Source organism: Mustela erminea, chromosome 21, assembly GCF_009829155.1.
Source record: "Mustela erminea isolate mMusErm1 chromosome 21, mMusErm1.Pri, whole genome shotgun sequence".
In the NCBI taxonomy this organism is placed as follows: Eukaryota; Metazoa; Chordata; class Mammalia; order Carnivora; family Mustelidae; genus Mustela; species Mustela erminea.
In genome coordinates, this window is record NC_045634.1 from 17128277 (window position 1) to 17150847 (window position 22571).

The 22571-nt window shown below is 39.2% G+C and overlaps 1 protein-coding gene across 1 annotated transcript in view; it reads left to right on the forward strand.

Annotated features, from left to right (window-relative positions):
• Nucleotides 1–22571, forward strand: part of MTMR7 (myotubularin related protein 7) — a 107558-nt gene that overhangs the window by 38585 nt on the left and 46402 nt on the right. The window contains exons 2-4 of the mRNA XM_032328954.1: nt 7011–7133; nt 8437–8599; nt 15854–16011. Coding sequence (XP_032184845.1) covers nt 7011–7133; nt 8437–8599; nt 15854–16011 — 444 coding nt within the window. The remainder of the gene's footprint in view (nt 1–7010; nt 7134–8436; nt 8600–15853; nt 16012–22571) is intronic.

Sequence of the window (22571 nt, forward strand, 5' to 3'; positions counted from 1 at the left end):
GGACTAAAATGACCTCAGAGGCACTCAGTGGTGCCCACAGCCTCAGCGTATGGTGAACTTGGGCTCTGAGTTAGGCAGACCATAGCTCCAGCCTGAGCCTCGCTGCACGCTGCTGAATGGGCTGGGGAAGCTGGTCCCCAATAACTGTGAACTGGAGATTATGTAAAGACTTAACTCATGGGGTTATCGTGGAGAGTAACTGCGGTCACTTACGCAAAGTGACAGCACAGTTCATGGCATAGAGTAAGTACTCTAAAAATATTTGTTATTGTTTTTATTATTATTACTTTGGTAATTTTGACATAAACCAAATGACAGCTGAGATTGGCCTGATCTATGAACTATCGGGAAGGCTATTTTGAACACTCCCTTTCTTTTCCCTTTGGAAATCCAAAACTCTCCCTGGAATTCCTGCCAATTCCCATGGAAGTTTGCATTTCCACAATCCTCTCTGGCATAATTTTTTCCTCCCACTGAGGTAGTCAGGTCAGAGATTGTCTCACTGTCCACTCATGTGTCTGTATTCCATGACCCAGCTGTGGAGAAGTAAAAAGTACCCCTTACCTAGCTATGCTGTCCTCATCCAACCCATCAGGACATCATGGTGTACAGCGACTGTCCTAAAAATTGGGGGCAAAGGCAAGGCTCAGTAAAGCAAAAGACTTTTCCAGCCCACCCTTGGAATTATTTCTTCTGACACTTTTCTACCTAATGAAATAATGGTTAAATATAAATCTTATCTAAAATATACTAAGAAATTCAAAGAGCTTAGGTTTGGATCGTGGAACTAAGGGTAATTTTCTTTCTTTCCTTCTACATTTCTGAAACTTTAAACATTATGTAAATAAGTACATGTTTAAATTAAAAAAAAAAAAAAAAGACCAGTTTTTAAGACCAGGGGAAAAAGATTTATACGATTGGGGAAGACTTTGGTATTAGCAGGAGAAATAAAACCTTGTCCAGCAAACCTCATCTCTTTTTTCTGATCCTTTAAAATGTATTTCTCATGAGCTCCTCTTAACTGGAGTTGTATTTTCTGTGAGTATCATAGCTCCAGATGCCCCCTTGTTGGCAGCATAATAGGATTCTTTCTTTAACATGTCTTGACATGCCAGTTGCTTCTGGAAGGCTCCTCTTATTCTTTGGTCTTCTGCTGCTCCAGGATGGAGTTTCAATGGTCAGGCTCTCCCACTCTGGCTTCTGCCCAGTTCCACCCATAACTTCTACAAAGAGAAGAGTCTTTGCTTTCTTAACTTCTGTGGAGCTCATGCCTCCTCCAACTGTGTTCAGGCTCCTGATCCCTGGGCTCCCAGGACCGCTCCTACTAAGGTCACCAGCATCTTCCATGTCACTAATCCAGTGGGCACAGTTTACAGTTATTGCTTTATGTGATCTTTCAGCAGCGTTGGGGATGGACCCTTCCATTCTCTTAGCCACTCCCTCTGCACATGGTTCCTGGACAGCACACTCCCCTGACTTTTCTCCTCCGGCGAGATTCCTTTCTAGTTTGCTTTTCTGATTCCTCTTCTTCTGTCAGATCTTTAAAGGTAGGATTTCCTCAGATTTCTTCTCTTCTCACTCTACATGCTCTCCCTGGGTAACCTCTTAGGATCTCATGGTTTCAAATATAATTTATGTTCCACTGGCTACAAATTTAACTGCATTACAGCACATCTAGGACATCAATGATGGTGAGATGCACCAAGATCTTATATCTTGCTGAGAAAGACAGAAGCACTGCCAGTTACATGATGTAACAGCTCCTTATGTGTTAACTGTAAGACAAATTCCATTTTCAGAAGAGTCAGAATGTGAAAAAGATACACCCAAGAATTAATGATATGCTGTAAAATGTTTTGCGTAAATGAACTGCTATTCGCAAATACCTAGCGTGTCTTAAGCATGGTGTTCCTGGGAACGCACAAATGAATCATAATAATGTTGTCTAGAGAAGCTGATAGTTTCCTGAGTCCTGTCTCTTCATGCATTAATTAGGCTTTATTACCATATAGCTTAACTGTATGTCTAAATAAGATAGAATTAAGTTAGCGGAACAATGAGGCAGAGCTATTGAACCAGTGGGTTGTAAAGATGGTGCCCAAACTCTTGAGATTTGTTTCATTTTATGTGCGGTTGACTGATTCTAGAGTCCTAGTCATGAATGTTCTGGCTATCTTAGCGGGAACCATGGGGTGGCCTCTGAGCAGTGCTCCCTATCACCACAGAATTCTCAGACAATTAAATTTTAATTTTTATTATTCATTTAAGTTGTCATTGCAGATCACTGGGAAATTATGCTCCTCTGTTTCCCTTGTTTGTTTGTTTTTTGTTTTTTTTTATTTTTTTTTCTCCCTCTATTTCAAAATTACTTTTAACAGCAATAGGACCTATAAGAACTATTGCCAAATTTTGAAATGCAATTTTCCTGCAACAGCAGCCAAAGTTAACAAAAAGACATGGAAAAAAATCTCATTAAGTATTCTAATCTACCACCATCTGCAAAACTCGTTCTGTTTCACTGAGACTTTCTAAAAATAATCTGAGTGGTATAGTTTTCCTTCACTTCGATGGAGAGAATAAGCCATACGAATTTTTTTTTTTTTTGCCTCAAAACATTACCTTTTGTTCAATCTGAGTATCCCAATAAAGTTTTGTCTCCTTAGTCCCAAGGGCAGGGAAAATCATCTACAGTCCATTTTTAGATACTGCTAATGACTGTATCACCCCTGAACCTCCACTTAATTTAAGTAGTTATATCTTAGCATGCAAATAAGTATTTTCCCATAGAAATGTTCCAAAAATAATATATCCTCTTGCTTTTTTTCTCCCACAACTCTCTTCCATAAGACCTTTCTCGTGTTAGTTCAGAATAGAACATTTAATGACAAAAGTTAAATAAAATGATCTGATCATGTGGGAATTGAAAAATATTCTCCTTAAATACTCCTGGGTCAAAGAAGCAATAAAAAATGCAATTATAGATTCTTCTAGAAAGCAAGAGGAGCAAGAATACTGCAAATATAACTAATAAGGTGCAGCCAAAGATATACTTGGAGGAAAATGATTGGTCTTTAAAACTTGTTATTAAACAAAAAGAATGACAATGAGTGGACTGACTCAAACCTGAGAGTTCAGAAATGAACAAAGAAAAAGAAAAGCCATATCAAGGAAAGCTGAAATATTACTAACAAAGGAGCAGAAATTAAACAATTAGAAAAGAGAAAAAAATCCTAAATCTGTAGATCCAGGACTTGTTCCTTTGAAGAAAACCCTTTGCCTATGTAATCACAATAAAGTAAAAATGTATTTCACAATTTGGGAATGAGAGAAAGAATGAAGCGGGAGGGAGTCATCCACAGATAAGAATTAAAAGTGTCTAAGAATTTGAAAACCATCCATTAGAAGATAATTTGTAAAGAAAATACACGTCAAAATGAGATTTAGTAAAAAAAAAACAGTAATATTGAAGGGAAGCTGGCTGGCTCAGTCCATGAAGCATGTGACTCTTGAATTTGGAGTTGTGAGTTCAAGCCCCATGTTGAGTGTAAAGATCACTTAAAAAAATAAAATCTTTAAAAAAATGGTAACATTGAGTAGATACAAAACTACATCAGAAATGGAAAGAATTATTAAAGAATTAATTCTGTATTAAGAAGTATCTCTATTTGTTTCAAAAATTATGTGTATGATGAAATCTTCCCGATTAATGACTGTCATCATAATCATGATGAATGAGCCTGATAAAAGTAGAACAAACAGGCTGGTACATGTCAGTCTCTCTTAAAAGCATAGATGCAAAAACAAAACAGAAAATAGAACAGTTATAACAGGTAAAATAAAAGAAATATTAAAACACCAATCCCGAGAATCCAAGACTTGTTTAAAGATTAAGAACTCTATTGCTATTATAATATAGGCCTAAAATAAAAAGCAAATAATCATCCAAATACGTATTTTTAAAAGCACAGTGTTCATTCTTGATTTTTAAAAATTAAAATTCTTGGGACACCTGAGTGGCTCAGTGGGTTAAGCTGCTGCCTTTGGCTGAGGTCATGATCCTAGGTCCTGGGATCGAGTCCTACATCAGGCTCCTTGCTTGACGGGGTGCCTGCTTCTCTCTCTGCCTCTGCCTGCCACTCTGCCTGCTTGTGGGCATGTGCTCTCTCTCTCTCTGATAAATAAATAAATAAATAAAATCTTTAAAAAAAAATTCTTAGTGAATGAAGAATAGGTCACTTCGACAATGTGATTACAAAAAGTATCAACATCAAACTCAATGGTGAAATATTGAAGTGTTCCCATTAAAAACAGAGGTACACATGAAAAGATGCTCAACATCATTAATCATTGGGGAAATACAAATCAATAGTACAGTGAGATACTCTCTTACACCTACTAGGATGGCTGTAATCAGAAAGAGAGATTATAAAAAGTGTTGTCAAAGATGTGGATGGGTGCCTGGGTGGCTCAGTTGGTTGGGAGACTGCCTACGGCTCGGGTCGTGATCCTGGAATCCTGGAGTCCCACATTGAGCTCCCTGCTCAGCGGGGAGTCTGCTTCTCCCATTGACCCCTCTCCTCTCATGCTCTCTCTCTCATATTCTCTCTCTCTCTTAAATAAATAAATAAAATATTTTTAAAAAATAAACTTTAAAAGACATGGAAAAATTGGAATTTCATACATTGGTAGTAGGATTGTAAAATGGTACAACCACTTTGGAAATTAATGTGGAAGTTCCTCACAATGTTAAACAGGGTTAGTGTATGACATAGCATTTCCATCTGGATGTGTGTGTGTACATATGTGTATACCCAAGAGAAATGAAAATGAATGTCCTCACAACAATTGGTGCAAGAATATCCATAGCAGCATTATTCCTAATAGCCAGAAAGTAGAAACAGTCTGAACATCCATCCATTGACATATGGATACATAAAATGTGATAAATCTGTAATTTTATAGTGGGGTATTACTTGGCAATACAAGGCAATGAAGTACTGGTGCATTGGATCAACTTGGATTGAGACATGGGTTGAAAACATGATGCTGAGTGAAGGAACCCAGTCCAGAATAAGCAAATCCACTGGTTGCCTAGTGCTGAGGTGGTTGGGGAAGAAGTGAAGAGTGAATGCTAATGGGTACAAGGTTTCTTTGTGGGCAAACAAAATGTTTCAAAATTGATCGTGGCGATGAATGCGTAAGAACAGTAAGCACAATGCTATGAATATACTAAAAACCACAGAGTGGCACACTTTAAGGGGGTGGATATTTAAAAAAATATGTTATTAAAAAGAGAAACAGATGAAAACATGAATGAGTCCTGTTGCTGCTGCTCTTTAATCTTCTACTGGAAAAGAAGAAAGAGAATATTATAGAAAATATTCCCATCTTCTCAGAGCGTCCAAGACACGTCACTTAAAAACTTAGTAGAGGCAGTAAAAGACTTTGGTCAAGAGGAAGTTATAAAACACACAAATAAAAATTTAGCTGTAGGCTCTTCTCCTTACTAATAGAAACAATTCTTGTGACTACATAAGAAATGATGATCACCTAGTAGGAAAGTGAATCAGTGACATGAAGACCATTTACAAGAGATGCGATGATGATATGGAAGGAACATATCAGTAACAAAAGAAATACTTTTTAAAATCTATGAGCTGGTAGGTTAAGACCCTCCTGTTAAATGAGCATCTTTTGTGTAGACATTCACAGGGCATCAGGAATTACGCAACCACTTCAGGCTAAGTTGTATGAATAAAACCATATTTTAAATACTGAATTTTTTTTTTTTTTAACTTCATCAGATCCCTGAAAATTGGGCAGAAGTAGGATGGGCCCCTCCGGTGCTCTTCTCAGAGGGCTGCTTTGGTTCTAAGGCTCAGAGAAGATTGAAGCAATTGAATGTCTTGAGTGCTGTTTGACCCTAGTGTCCTGAGGGGTGCTCATTAGGTCTGCTATTCCCTGAGGTCTTCCTGGAGTGGGGTGGGGGAGTGGGGGGTGGGTGGGGGAAGCCTTGTGCCTTCCGAATACATCAGGGTCACAGCTTCCATATTACACTGAAGATTGGAGCAAATGGGATTCACTAGTCCCTGAAGCTTCCTCATGGAAGCAAGTGGCCATCCTGACTTGAGGGGTGGGTGTTGAGCCAATGTTTGTCTGTAGATGGTTGATCCTCTACTGTAGTAAGTAGCAATGCCAAGCCTGCCATTGTGACAGGACTGCTCATCTGGTAGTTGTCATGGCCCTGCCTTGTTAGAGTCATAGTTCCCTCAGTTTCCATTTGCCCTGTAGAGATTGTCTTAGAATTTCCACTCTATTTTATATTGGAATGATCCAAATGCACATATCCTTGAAACTGCTCTGCTTATAAGAGATGTATGCTTGATGAAAATTGTTCCAGAGATCTCTCTTAACCATTCCAATCAAGGTCAGTGGTGAAAATTCTACTTATTAGGGGGTATTTATTATAAATGAATGTGAACATCTTAATTTGGTAGGTTTTCTTTGTAAACACAAAGAACATTTCCCTGATACTTTTTGCTCTCCTATATTTCCTACTAGTTTATATGGAAGCAAACTGTCTTGAGGCTGTTTCTACTACCAAGCAATACATAGAGAAATACGTTATAGTCCTTTTAATAGACATAATTTATAGATAGTTATTGTTAAAACTCAGAACTTTGATACATGCACTTCCTGCTTTAAATTAGAATTATATAGTTATAATATGAAAATGTTGACTTATTTAAAATACAAAGAGGGTATTTAAGAATAGGTCTATATAACTTTTGTGGTACATTTAAAATTATATTTTAAGTAACTGGTGAATTTTTGTATTTTGATCTACAGAATCATACTAAGATCTAATTAAGAGGATGAGTTTGGGTTTTATTATTGGAAGAACCCTCAAAATTTTATTTATTTTGGATTAAATCTAAGATTATCTACTTACTATTTATTTTTACAAATAGCCTTTTGCTTTATGATAACTGTCAATCTGATTTCTCTAGGTCGAAAATGTCCGCTTGGTAGATCGAATATCTTCTAAAAAAGCAGCCCTGGGAACTTTGTATTTGACGGCTACTCACGTCATATTTGTGGAAAATGCACCTGACACAAGAAAAGAAACATGGGTATGCATTCTTTATACTTGGCCTTTTTATCTGTTTTCTGTTGTTTTAAGTAATGAGTTTTGTCCCTGTGGGTGGGCTTTCGGTATTTGGATGTTAGGGGACTATTTTTGGAAGGTCAGCTTTGTCTTTTTTTGCAGAGTCAAATCCACTTGATCTACTTATTCATTTTAAACACTCATTATTTAAACATCATCAAAGACAGGCCCAGAAATAGCCAGAGATGTGAGTGTTTCATGTCACAGCTGTCAAGTAGAGATTTGAGAACATCAGTGCCAGATACAGCCCTTCGGTCGTGCCTTATCTGCAATACATTGTATTTGTAGGATCCAATAATGCCGACCATTTAGTTATTTTATTATGTTTTCTTCACTTTTCCAATAATTTGCAAATGAAGGAAAGAAAAGTTAGGGAAGAGTCCCTTTGTCAGATATTTCTGCTGCTTAGTAATGAGACAACTGGCTACGTCTTATTTTCCATAGCCACCCAACTGGGACACTCTGACTAGAACCAGAATCCCTGAATTGTAGATTTTTCCCTTTTCTATATTCTGTAGAGATTGTTACATTTCAGCAGAAGGTGGCAGGCATTACTGGGTGGAGAGGACTGGTGCCAGATGGTGACTACAGTTAGCATAATGTATAGAGTTGATGAGTCACTATATTGTGCACCTGAAACTGATGTAACCATGTGTGGCAACCATAACCATAGTAACAGAAGATAACAAATGCTCCCATTGACTGAGCAGAGACCCCCCCAACCCCCCCACCCCGGCACCGAAGCATGAGGGAGATGCACTTCAGCTTGATTTTCTTTAACATAAATATCTTCTCCAGTCTGCCTGATTACCAGCAGCTTAGAAAATAGCAATTGCAAGTTGCTATTGAACTTGAGCATCCCATGTGGAATTAAGGAGCATGGTGGCATCTCCCAGCGGAGCCATCTCTAACTTTTGTTGATTGCGAGGTTTATTTTACTAACTTCTCATGACCTTATTTAATTTTAGCTATGAAGTTCATTCACCATTTGACTACCAAAATGTTCCCTTACCTGGACTTGTACAACATTATGTGCTCTGTATATAATTAGCCTGGATACCAGAAAGCTTGGTAATGAAAAATAAAATGACCGAGTTAGATGGTTTCTTTCCCCGAACAATTGGTTCTTGTCATCTGAGTGCAGGTGCTGAGCTAGCTAGAGATGGAGGCGTGTTTCTTGTCCGTGTTGCTTCTGCGATCTGGGTTGTGCTTATCTCGTTTATATCTGTTGTCAGGGCTTAGCGTCTCCACATGACTTTTGGTTGCAGATTCTTCACAGTCAGATTTCCACCATTGAAAAACAGGCCACAACCGCTACTGGATGTCCTCTGCTTATTCGCTGCAAGAACTTCCAGCTGTTACAACTCATCATCCCGCAGGAGCGAGACTGCCACGATGTGTACATCTCTCTGATACGCCTTGCAAGGCCAGGTAGGGCAGAAGAGCTCAGCATTTCTTATGTCACACCTTTAGGTTCACAAGCCGTGTTCAAGAAATCTGCATAGTTGAAGAATTATGGTGTTTTAGCAATAATATGTTACGCCAGTCCTCCAATGGGGTCAAGAATTCTGAATGATTCATTGCTTTTAAGGGGCTCTCGCTGAGTTGTTAACGGTATGAACCTCTTTCATTATTCTTAAGTATTCACTTTACCTTGGGTAGGAAGTTTTATAGCTTTTCCTTTCGGAGTGAAATCATATTAGAATTATGCCCTTCCCGGGGCGCCTGGGTGGCTCAGTGGGTTAAAGCCTCTGCCTTCAGCTCAGGTCATGATCTCAGGGTCCTGAGATCGAGCCCCGCATCAGGCTCTCTGCTCGGTGGGGAGCCTGCTTCTCCCTCTCTCTCTCTGCCTGCCTCTCTGCCTACTTGTGATCTCTCTCTGTCAAATAAATAAAGAAAATCTTAAAAAAAAAAAAAGTTTAAAAAAAAAAGATTTTCTTTATTTATTTGACAGAGAGAGATCACAAATAAGCAGAGAGGCAGGCAGAGAGAGAGAGGGAAGCAGACTCCCGCTGAGCAGAGAGCCTGATATGGGACTCGATCCCAGGACCCTGAGATCATGACCTGAGCCGAAGGCTGCAGCTTAATTCACTGAGCCACCCAGGTGTCCCTACGCAAAACCTTCTTAAGTGTCATGGGAAGAATGTTTGGTTGATTTGAAAAATAGATGCTGTCAGTTACTCCCCTGTGCTAGCCCTCGGCTTGGGGCTTCTGATGTATGGCTTCCTGTCACTTCTAGAAAAGTGTTTATTGTTTGTGTGGCTTGTATCGGTTGTGGTGTCCTTTGGCTTAAAAGAAACAGACGCCTGAGTTTCTGGGGAGAATTCAGTAAAAATAAATCTTTTATAGAAGAGGTATCTCGTGGTAGTATTACAGCAAAATCGCTGACAAGGGAAATGGAATATAGCTTTATATTTCCTGGACTAAATGCTTTTTGATTCAGGACAAGAAGTTTGACGGTAACCTCTGCCAGGGGCGTGGCTGGGTCCCCCATGTCTTACGGTGGGGCTGTGTCATCGTCAGATAGTGAAGAACTCAAGTTGTTTCTTGAAAACGATGCCAGGGAGCTGTCTAAATCAGATCCTCTCGACTTAACGTTGCTCCCCCCACCAAAGCAGCTGCTGGAGGCTTTTTCATCTCCGTGTGTTGCAGAGAATCGCGCAGAGTTAGCCAGAAAAGCAGTTGAACTTTTTAGAGGGTGCACTATAATTGGAACAGAAGTTCTGGGAAGATGTATGTGAGGTTGCGTGCAGTGGGGAATGTGAGGAGAGCTGTGTGCCAGCAGTTTCTGTGTCACTGATTAATGGCTGGACGGGATAATGAATGTGCTCTGACCGGATTAATAGGATTTAGGAGTAGCCCAGAGAACTGGGAAAGAGCTGAGTGGCTGGAAGGGCCGATCCCGGGGACTGGGAGGCCTCCGGTGTGGGCATTGAGTGCCGGGACCCTCATGGCAAGGGCTCCAGGAGAGGAAAATCTCTGTTGTCACTTTGAAAAACACACACTTTTTCTTAAAGGTGACATTGGCGAGGTAGGTATTAGACATAGCCAGAGATCACAGTAGTTCATTGAATTAAACCTATTACTTCAGAAGGTTTTTAGAAAGCCACCAGCATCTTGGGCGCCTCGGTGGCTCAGTCATTAAGCAGCTGCCTTCCGCTCAGGTCATGACCCAGGGTCCTGGGATCGAGCCCTGCATCGGGCTCCCTGCTCAGTGGGGCGCCCGCTTCCCCCTCTCCCACTCCCCTTGCTCGTGTTCCCTCTCTTGCTGTGTCTTTCTCTGTCAAATAAATAAATAAAACCTTAAAAAAAAAAAGCCACAAGCATCTTGAAACACTGGAATTGAAAATGCCAGTTTACATAAAACACAGTGCTTTAATGAGTGTGGGAAGGTGAAATGGAACCCAGACAGTTTCATAGTTTAATGTTGGAGGCAATGCTCAGATGAGGACCCATTACAGCCTACAACCTGGAAGCAGGCTTTTGAATCTGGATAGAGGTAGGGAAAGGTGGAGGGGGTCCCCGCTGGGAGTAGGGGTGGCTTATCAGAGCCATCTGTAGATCTTTTACAAAATGCACCATCCCCCCCCCCCCCAGGTCTATCAGAGTAAGGGGTGTGTGTGTGTGTGTGTGTGTGTGTGTGTGTGTATGTGTGGTAACCTTTGAATTCTAGTATCATGATATAGCTCTCTAGTTGTTCTGGTTAGTCACCAACACAAACCACCTATTTTTCAGCTACCCTTATGGACATGCCTAAATTGCAAGGTCCTATAGAGGACTCTCTCTCTCTCTTTCTCCATATATATATATATATGTTGTGGGTTTTTTTTCCCCCCTTACAAAAGAAGAAATGCCTGGGAGTCCATTTAAGTCAAGTCCTGTAAAGGAGATTTTCAAAACTCTTGAGATTCTCTCTTCACTGAATTAGGATTTTGGGGATTTTGGGGATAAGGTACATCAAACTACTAAAACATTTAGTGAGATTTTATTGGTTGGTCTTTTGTGTGAATTCAAATTGTTAAGCATGAAGAATTAAAGTGACCAAATTCAGTAAGCTCTTTAATTCTTAAGAAAGAATAATTTAGGTTAAAGTAAAGCTTTGGCCCCAATGAGAAATAGATCCAGTGTATTTATTACGATAGACATTTTTCTGATGAAAAGACCCCTGTTTCTCAGAGAGCTTCCATTTTCCCATGTGCATTCTCCTCCTTCTGATTTGCTTTCTGCTGTTTATTTTTCTATCAATTATCTTCCCCTCTGTGGTGTTCGTGGGCCCTTTAACATTTAAACCATCTTTATTTATTTTCCCATTTTTTTCTAAATGATAGTTCCCCCCCTGCCCAGTTCTTCTTAGTCCCCAGTTCTTTTGCACAAATATTATGATTTTAAAAAATCTTATGATTGACATCACCTCGTTTGGTCAATTTCACTTTATTTTTTTTGGGGGGGGGCTTAATTTCACTTTTGACATCCTTGTCTAAGTCTTGGCTGCTTATGCAATGTCTGCAGTGGAAATTTGTTTTTTGCTGATGACACTAATCTGAGTCCAGAAGTCCTTTCCCACTGACGGTTAGCCTTCCACAGCCCTGGTGTTTCATTCAAACACTTACTTGTTGAAAATAGACAGCAGACATCTCCTTATTTTTATTCTAAATCTGCAAAGTCCAGTAATAGGCGTGTTGTCTTCTCACCCCTGTTTCACTGGTTTTCAGCTCCATTTATTTTAGGTTGTCTGACTTAAGGAGAAGGTTGGGAGTAGCTGAGTTTTCAGTTGTTACTTTTGGTTCTAATAAACCCCACATATGTGTTTCCCCTGCTGACTGCCGGGAACTTTTCCCTTCCCAGACCCACCTCCACATTTTGCAAAGGCTCATTTGTGTTTGTTCTTTCTTTTCAATTTCAAGTCAAAATTTTTTTTTTTTTTTTTTTTTTTACAAAAGGAAAGTAATCAGTAATGTAACTGTAGTATTCAGGTTTTACATGGGTCATTGCAAGTTTCCTTTTTATTTTTAAAGTATTTTTTAAATCATAATATTAAGTTACTTTTTGTTTCTCCCAATTAGTCCTCCCCATGATTCTTCCATGGTAATCGCCCCCATTTTTTTTCCCCACATATTCTGTTTTCATAACCATTTAGCCTGATACCTGGGAAACAAACCAGGATGTTTTTCTTTTTTTCTGTAATTGCTTTGTCTTACCCACAGCTGCCTTATCTGGTGGAGTGAACACCCTTTCCTTTTTAATGGGAGAGAAGGAGCACCGGTGCAGTGCAGAGACCAGGCCATTTGGAGGCTGGGTGATTCCTAGTTGAAAATTGCCACTTGATGGTGGAAATCTTCCCCAGGGAGTAAGAAGTGGGATTGCCCAGGAGTGAGGCATTGATGAGAGCAATAGGCAGGGAACCCATCACAGGGCCAAGGGCTTCCCTGTGTTAATGAGTCCAGATGCATGGAAGTGCTCAAGGAACACCAAGTCAGTCAACACACGCATCTCTCAGGCTGTCTCCTGAGGTCTGAAACACTGATTTGACTTTCCTAGAAATGTCCCCCAAATGCTACCCTTTCTTAATTTCAAGCAGTATTTTAGAAAGTGTTCTACTTCTTTCTGGATAGAAAAACCTTCAGGTCTGCCTTTGCTTAGCAATTGTAAGGTTTAAGTAAGGTAAATAAAGTAAGTACTAGAATGATTTCTGTATAACTTTATCTAAATATTTTTTTAGATTGGAGGTGCGCATTCAGCTAATTCCCACTGTGCAAAGGCATGTGGGGTATTTGCTTCTTATGGGAACAGCTTTGGGAGAGACGCCTTCTGTGCACCTCATGTTGAACCCCGCCCTCACTAAGAGCAAAAGACATTTGATGTTGGGTGCGATGGCCCAGACTCCGTGGGGTGAGAAGCCAGTGGAGTATTTCACATGTCTGTCTTAAGGGATGAGGGTGAGGAATCCGGGATCTGACCTTTCTGAAGCAGGCGTGTTCTCTCAGTTCAGATTCTGTAATGACTAGAGATTTCATTTCTGGTGTTGTTTTTAACTCATCCTCTTGCTGATTACTAAGAATTCTGCTACGTATTTTTCAGGAGATGCAGGTGAGGGGAACAGAACATTGTGAACGGGAAAACTCGGTAAAATTTACATCTGTGTTAATGGTACTTTTAAATTCTCAGAGTAGACAGTTGTCTACTGAAGGCTGGCTTTTGGGTAAGAAGTTTGCCTACAGTAATAAGACCAAATAGACTGAATTTTGGCTGACAAAAGTGTGGGTTTCTTTCCCCTTGTGTAAAATTTTACTTAAATTGGACCAGGGCCATGGTTGATCACTCTTTTGCTTAAAAATAACCCAAAGAAAACATTTCACAGTTTTAGTGGCAACCAATCCTAATGCCTCCCAGTTCGAGAATGATCTTAATGTCTACTAGAAATCTTTAATTTCTGCCTCCTCCCAATGACATCAGGCATGAGTCCATACACAGAAAACTACATGTAGCCCTAGAATGGTTTTCTCCTTCTATCTTTAAATGTAGTTGGGAACTTCACATCCATTATTAACCCGGTATTCATAAGCTCTTCTTTCACTGAGGGAACTGAGGCTTTCTCAAGAGATTCTTTTGGCCTCTTGAACAAATTGCATTTGTGGTTAACATTGTGATATCAGAGGCCTGAGTCATGAAATGGTCTTGAGAAATGGAAAAGATGTGTCAGTGTCCAGCTGATGGTTCCCAGAACAGGACCTCAGTTTCATAGGCTCCCTGCTCCAGTAGCTAAGATTATGAAAGACAGTTCCTACTGACAACATCTACTCCACGTTTGCATGTACAGACACCTGGGGATATGTGCTTTCTTATTGGTTGAAATCATCCATGTTCTAAAGCTTGGCGTTTAGAAATATATCAGGAGAAACTGAAATAGAACATCATTTATCTAACTGATGAACTTACTTATGGTTTTTTTTCTATAAGAAAAAGTACATGTCTAATGCAAAAGTCTGGTCCTTAAAATATGACCATTACCTTTCTTCTTCCTTGGTGATGAGTCATTTCTGTGGTAATTTCAACCAGCCTGAAACTGACTTCAGATCTCAGGCTGCCAGTGTGTTACTGTGGCCTTTTGCTGGTGGTGAGATCCCTTATTGGGCCTCCAGACACGTATGGAAGAGCCATTAAATGAGCCACATCTGAATGTCATCAACAGGTTAAGGAATAACTGGGGGGACCTAAGAAAATTGAGGAGAAAGAAATCTGTTGGAGAAAAAGAAGATGATTCAGGCGGTGGAACAAGGAAAGAATAGACACAAAAGTGGTCCATCTGGGGAGAAGGACTTGCCTTCGAGGGGTATTGTGTGTGACTAAGGGGATGAGCTTTATAGCCAGATTGCCTAATTTAAATCCAGATCCCCACTTACTAGCTGTGTGGCCTTGGCGATGTTCCTTAAGCTCTCTTTGCCTTGGACTTCTCATCTATAAAATGAGGGCCATCATGGGTTAATATATTTATTAAGAACAGAATCTGGAAAGAAATAAGGGTTTAGTCAGTATCACCCATGATTTATCTTTACCGGAGGTGCTTGGATCTGCACTATCCAATATGGTGGCCTGCACTATCCAATATGGCTGCACGTGGCTGGTGGGCTCTTGAAGTGTGGGTAGAACGAACGAGGATGTGCTGTCCAGTGTGAAATACACATGGAATTTCAGAGACATTATGAAATAAGATACATACAACATTAATAAGTTTTATATTATCCATGTGTTGAAATGATAATATTTGGTTGTATTGGGTTTCTAAGAAAATATACTAGTAAAATTAATTTCGTTGTTTATTTTTTCAGTTTTTTAATGTGGCTTCAAGGACATTTTAAGGGACACGTGTCTTGCTTATATTTCTGTTGAACGGCCCTGGACTAATCATTTCCTTCAACTTAACAAGATCAGAGCAGGAAAATCAAATCCTAGCTCCAAATGAGGAAGGCTCTTGGGCCTGGCCTCACAAGCAGAGAGGGTAGTTTGTAAAGACATAGACGTCCTGGCAGAATTGAAAGCAGACTTTCATCAGACTTCTTGAATTTGCCCCTTACACTATCAATTGATTTTTTTACGAGTCCTATGAATTTTGTATAAGCAGTGCAATTACGACAATGATGTGTCTGCTAAGAGTTCAGATGTTTCCTGGGCAAACACGTGAATAGATTCCACAGCTTTTCAGTTGTTCTTTCTTTTTTTCATATTGTGAGTATCAACATGGGGCAGCAGCCTGGGCCTTCGTCTGCCTCGGAGAGGCCATCCCAAATCCAAGCTCCATATACATAAACAAATTGAGTTCTTGGTGTCTAATGATACATACATTCTTAATTAATTTTTTAAGCTTCCTTTCTTACGTGGTCTAGAGAATATGTTTGCCTTCAAGAGCAACTTAAAAAAAAAAAAGCGCAGAATAGAGCAGGCCTTGTTTCTGAAAGAAAAGGAGCTCTTGCGAAGTTGAGTTTGCTTCCCCCAAGGTCTCCGGGTCATTACTGGGAGGTTGTGGGTGAACTGGCCACAGAGATGGGGCGCTCCCGGCAGCAGCATCCTGAGAGGCGAGAAGCTGGTTTGGCTTCTTGAGGTACTCCAGCCGAGACAGAATACTTTTGGGGAGATTTTGTTCTGGTTTTGACCTGGCTTGATTTGGCTTTATTTGCTTTTATCTTGCAGTGAAATATGAGGAGCTGTACTGCTTTTCCTTCAACCCCAAGCTGGACAAAGAAGCAAGAGAACAGGGCTGGATGCTGATCGATCTCGGTGAAGAGTACGAGCGCATGGGCCTCCCTAGCAATTACTGGCAGCTCAGCGATGTGAACAGAGACTACAGAGTGAGTGTGGGGGCATCTCGTGAAATCCGGTTCCTTAATCCGAGGGAACTCATGATTCCCATAGCGCTTAGCATGACCTCGCTTTAATCTCCTTCAGTTTTTACAGCTCTTTGTAGATACAGATCTCTGGATTTGCAAGTCTCCTTGGTTATTGTGAGCTGCATTTCCTACCTGCACCCAGAATCAGAAAGTTCACCCAAGGGAAACGTAGAGAATCGCCCCCATCCCCCCCCCAGACGCATACACACTGTCCCCCAATGGTTGAGGAGATGGAAACCCGGAGAAGCCCAGAGGCAGGCCTCACAGCCAGGGCCAAGTTCTCCCATCAGCTCTTTTTATAGTGCACCGAGTGATTAGTGGGGAAGTCAGAGATGGCAGTCTGGCACCAGCTCCTCTCTGTACTCACTGAACTCTTGATTGGTACACAAGGTCACCAAGAGGCTTCCCTAGAGAAATGTGGAGAAATGTGTCTGCGCTTCCAGAAAGGCCTATGGAGAGGAAGGGAAGCAGGAGGGGCAGAATCAATCTCATATTGTCCCTAATGATGGGCTTACAAATCAATGTTGGTTTCCCTATTAATTTTTTAAATATTTTAAGTAATAAAAGCAAAGCAAGAATGTTGCAGAGAATTTACAAAAGTGAGAAAAAGAAGAAACACCCACCATCTCCGTGTCGTAATGTTCTTCTATTAGGTTTTAAAATATATCTTTGGTTTTTTTTTCTCATCTGCATAATTTAATAGCTCTTTTCTTATAAAAGTAATACAATTAATGATTCGAAATTGGAAAATACAGAGGAAAAGGAACTGTTCCAATATATATAACAAATTTGTAACATTTTACACATGCCTTATGTTCTGCTTTTCTTCACCCATCATACTGGTTTTTTTTCTGCCAATAAATGAATTTTATATCATTTAAAAATATAATATAAAATCTCATAGAATGGCTATATGCTATTCTTTCTACCTAATCTCTAATTTTTAGTCATGTAGATTATTACTGTTTTTTACTATTTTAAATAAACATAGTGAGAACATCCTGGTCACTATACCTTCACCCATATTAAGATTCTTCTAAAAGACAGATTCCTAAAGGTGAAATTTCTATGTCAAAAAGTTCACACAACTTTTTCTGCATGTCGTCAAAAAGAACTGCAGAAAAGTTGTACCAATATATATAAATTCTCGGCAGCTGTGTATGGAAAGCTTGATTCTTTGCGCCCTCACTGGGAAAGACGTCGGTTCTTAAAAAATTTTCCTTCTGGCTCTCTGCTCAGCAGGGAGCCTGCTTCCCTCTCTCTCTCTCTCTCTCTGCCTGCCTCTCCAGCTACTTGTGATCTCTCTCTGTCAAATAAATAAATAAAATCTTAAAAAAAAAATTTTTTTTCCTAACAACTTGGTAGTGGGACAAGGGATTTCTCATTTTAATTTAACCTATATGCTTTGATTTCTTGATTTATAGACTCGTATATGCTGATTGACCCTTTATGTCTTATCTCCTGTTATTTGACCATTTCTAGTTACATTTTTACAGTTTTTATTAGCAATGTAGAGCTGGTGTACACTCTTACATTAGTTCCAGGTGCACAGCATAGTGACTGAGCTAGTCTGTACATGGTCTCATGCCCACCACAGTAAACACAGTCACCGCACAATGTCACTGCGATATCATCGACTCTTTTCCCTGTGCTGCCCTCTTCAACCCTGTGACTCATTTTATAACTAGAAATTTGTACCTATAAATCCCCTTCACTTCTTTGTCCTGTCCTTCTACCTCTCTCCTCTGGCAACCAGTTTGCTCTCTTGTTTGTTTGTTTGTTTGTTTGTTTCCATGATTTCACATACGTGAAACCATATGGTATTCTTTCTCCATATGACATATTTTACTTAACATAATGTCCTCTAAGTCCATTCACGTCAGAAATGACAAGATCTCATTCTTTTTTATGGTTGAGTAATATTCCTGTCACACACACACCCCACATCTTTTTTATTCATTTATCTATCGATGGACACAAGTTCCTTCCATATCCTGGCTACTGTAAATAATGCTGCAATAAATAGGAAGATGCACATATCTTTTCAAATTAGTGTTTTTGTGTTTTGCGGGGGGGGGGGTAAATACTCAGTTGTAGAATTGCTGGATCATAGGGTAGTTCTATTTTGAATTTTTTGAGGAATCTTTATACTGTTTGCCACAGTGGCTGCGCCAATTTACATTCCTACCAATAGTGCCATGGGAGTTCCTTTTTTCCACATTCTGCCAACACTCGTTATTTCTTGGCTTCTTAATGCTAACCATCCTGACTGGTGTGAGGGGATACTTCGTGGTGGTTTTGATCTGCATTTTCCTGATGATGAGGGATGCTGAACATCTTCTCATGTGTCTGCTGGCTGTTTGTATGTCTTCTTTGGAAAAACAGCTATCCAGGTCCTCTGCCTGTTTTTCCCTGGGATTATTTCAATTTTTTGGTGTTGGGTTGTGTAAATTATTTATATAATTGGGATATTAACCTTTATATAATTGGGATATTCTTCCATTCAATTTGTTTTGTTGATAGTTTCCTTTGTTGTACAAAAATTTTTTATTTTGATGTAGTCCCAATAGTTTGTTATATATACATAGTAATAATTAACACACACACTCTCTCTCTATATATATATGAATATATATATACATACACATAGAATGTATATAATATTTATAGAAATGTATATATTTGATTGCTCGCTATAGGAATAAAAGCAGTATGGTCCTGGAACAAAAATAGACACATAGATCAATGCCATTAAATCACCCTAATGTTCCCTCCAGATCACCTTCTGCTCCAATGTCACTGGTGCAATCTGGTGTTGTCCTTCTCTATTTATAATGTTTCTACATATGTAAGTAGTAAAAATGTAGTATTACTTAGTGTGTTTTTAAATAATTTCTATACATGGTATTATGCCAAATATAGTTTACTGAAACTTGGTACTTCGCTCAACATTGTCTTTGTGAGAGTCGTTTCATTTTCAGCAAACACATCCGGCCTGGGCCAGACACTGTTCTAAGAACTTGACAAAGGTTACTGTCCCACGGGGTAGCTGTCGTTACCATGCTTGCTTTACAGATGGAGAAACTCAGGCATAGACCGATTAACTGTTGAAGCCATCAAGAAGTGAAGAAACTGTGGAGGCCTATAGCTCTCATTCCTTCATTTTCCACTGTCGTATTAAACTGCATTTTGCAGATAGACCAGAGTTTTTGTTTTTTTTTTTAATTATTCTTATCCTTTTCCCCCTTTCTGTTTGTTTTATCATCACGAAGCTGTTAACTGGCTTATGCGTGACTCACGGTATATTGAGAGTTTCCATCCAGGAGTCGAGTTTTTGAGTTAGAGGTATGTGGATTTTAGCCTTACCAGATATTGCCAGATTCTTTTCCAGAGTGTACGCATGGACCTGTAGACCTAATAGCAAGTTATAGGGGTTCTCCCTACTCTGTAGACTCACAGACAGCTGGTACTGCCTTTGTTTGGTGATAGATCTACTCATTCACCCAGCAGTCTCACTTCTGGGAATTTATTCTAAAGAGTCAACATCATACACACACACAGAGTAATGTGTAAGGGACTTACTGAAGCATTGTTTGTAACAGCATATATTAGAAGAAGCCCAAGTTTTTTAATAAAGGATGAGTTAAGTAAGTTTTGCTCTATCCATATAATGAAATTAATGTGTAGCCATTAAAAAATATGGAAGATTTTCATCTACTGATAAGGAAAGATTACTAAAGTACATCCTTAAGTTCAGAAAAGCAAGGGAGAGAGATGTCTGGCTGGCTCAGTGAGTAGAACATGCGAGTCTTGAACTTGGCATCATAAGTTCGAGCTTCCCATTGGGTGTAGAGATTACTTCAAAAAATCTTAAAAAATCAAGGCATAGTACATTGAATATACTGTGATATCTTTTATCTGAAAAGAAGAGGGAGAAAAATGAGAGTATATGTGTAATTGTGCAAAAGTGATAACCTGGAGAGTAGGTGAGACAGGGGTGGACAGGACACAAGGACAAGAAAGTGCACCTTTTTGTGTTGTTTCATTTTTATAACCATGTGATTTTGTTAACCGATCAAAAAGTTAAATTGGAAGAAAAATGCCAGTCTTATTGGTGCTAAATGGGTCTCAGTGTCATTTCTTTGTATCCTGCACATCGCTGGCAAGGGAGTTTGTATTCATTGGTAATTCAGGTTGATTCCCTGTGACTTGCCTGTTGGTTATTTTTTATCCTTTTCTCTATAAAGTTCTTTTACTTTTATTTATTTATTTGTTTGTTTGTTTGTTTATTTACTTAAGACATTGTTTATGTATTTGACAGAGAGAGAGAGACAGCGAGAGAATACAAGCAGGAGGAGTGGGAGAGGGAAAGGGAGGAGCAGTCTTCCCACAGAGCAGGGAACCCGATGCGGGGCTTGATCCCACGACCCTGGGATCATGACCTGAGCCGAAGGCAGAGGCTTAATGACTGAGCCACCCAGGCACCCCTATTATTTGTCTTTTTCTTAATGACTTGTAGAAGTTCTTTATATATTTTAGCTAATAGTTTATCACCATGTATAGCTGTGGCAAATATCTCCTCTAAAGAGATACTTAAATATTGTCCCTGGGAAATCTTTGGTTCCTCAGAAGTTTTGAGTGTTTCCTATTTTCTTCCATGTTTTAGCATGATGTTTAAAAAACAAACAAACAAACTTGGCCTACTTATGAACTCTGTCCCAATTTGATACTATATAATTTCTATAATTACATTAGTACTAATTATGGTTATTATGATTTTATAATAAGATTTGATATTGTACACGTCAGTTCCTTCTACATCATTCTTCTGATATCTTGAATTTATAGATTTTCTGGGGTAGAATGGAGACGTTCATGATACTGAATTGTCTCCGTAATTATGCTTAAATCTGACAACCGTAATCGTACACTGTGAGTAGACATTTAGGGCTTCTTAGTCTCAATCATTATGAACTATGTGGCAATGAATTTTTACCCTCGAAATGAAAGGGAGGAAAATCCAAGTTTACCAAAGAAAATTGGATACCTTTTTAAATTTTTTAAAAATACGACACGCCCTTGAGTCAGGAAGAAAATGAAACTAAGCTACATCTTGTGGAATAATATTTTCTTGGAAACGCAGGTTGTTCCTATTTTTGATGAGATTTCCTTCTCAAATTAGTGCCACAAGCCTGACTCATATTTAGTCACTTAAGTCCTACATGTAGAGACTACAAAACATGAATTACTCAATATTTCTTTTCCAAAGGAACATACAGGAAACCAAAACTAACAACCAACAAACTGTATTGACACAGAAAAGGTGAAAACCTTGGGGATTTTCTGGTTTTACTAATACCATTGAAATGGGGAGAAAGATATGTACCCTTATCTCTTACCAACTTAGACCTATAATAAAAGTTGATTTTCTCAAAAACTTTCTAATAGCCCTTTGAGAAAGTTACATCGTCATCCATTACTTTTGCTTTTCATTTCATGGTTGAGAAAATGTTTACTTTTTCCTCCCTTCTTTTACAAGAGTTTCCTCCCCCTCCTCCTCCTCTTCTTTGTTTTCATTATCATCATCTTTTTCTTCTTAAAGGAAGGTGGGAGGGGGGAGATGAAGACGGAGAGAGAGAATCTTAAGCAGGCTCTACATCCAGCACGGAACCCCACATGGGACTTGATCTCACAACCCTGAGGTCATGGCCTGAGCTGAAATCAAAAGTGGGCCACTTAACCGACTGAGCAACCCAGGTGCCCCTGTTTCTTTCTTCTTAGAAAGAAACGTAGGTTCAGAGCTTGTGCTGCTTTTTTTTCTGTTTATGTGGTCTTGGGAGGCTAATTATCATCATCATCATCATCTCTATCATCATTACTCTCAGTCCTACTTACTAAGACTTGTCTATGATAGTCCAACTCTCAAAGTGAAGATTCCCTTCTGTACATAACTCCTGAAATTGTCTTTCTTAAATAACTGTCATTCATTACTAGGTTAAAATTTTAACCTGTTTCTCTTAGAATAAAATGTAAAGAATATTCTAAACCAGTAATTTAAAATATTGTCTATTTCAGTTTTTCGCAGTATATTTTATATATTATGTATTATTTTATTTTATTTATATTTGAATCATTTTATGTGGAGCGTACCCTCCTTCTTCTCCCCTAATATTACATCATAAGTTCCTTGAAATAAATTTGAGATCCTAAATGTTTAAGAAGAAAGTTGTCTATGTAGATCTATCTCAGTCTCTGACAACTAACTCTCCAATGTGCTCAGTTGAGTGATCCTCAAGAAATACAGAGGTCTAATTAAGATGCCTTGGAGGCATCTCAGATGGGTACTACCCTACAGTGGTAAATGCATTGACTGCACAGTTATAATCAGGCCAACAGATATCAGCTTTACTGGGACTGTAAAGTCCCTGAAGCCAGTAACTCTTTTGTTTTACATTACTACTGTAGCACCTTACATAATGCCTGGCACATAGGAAGTATTCGATAGAAACTTGGTGATAGAC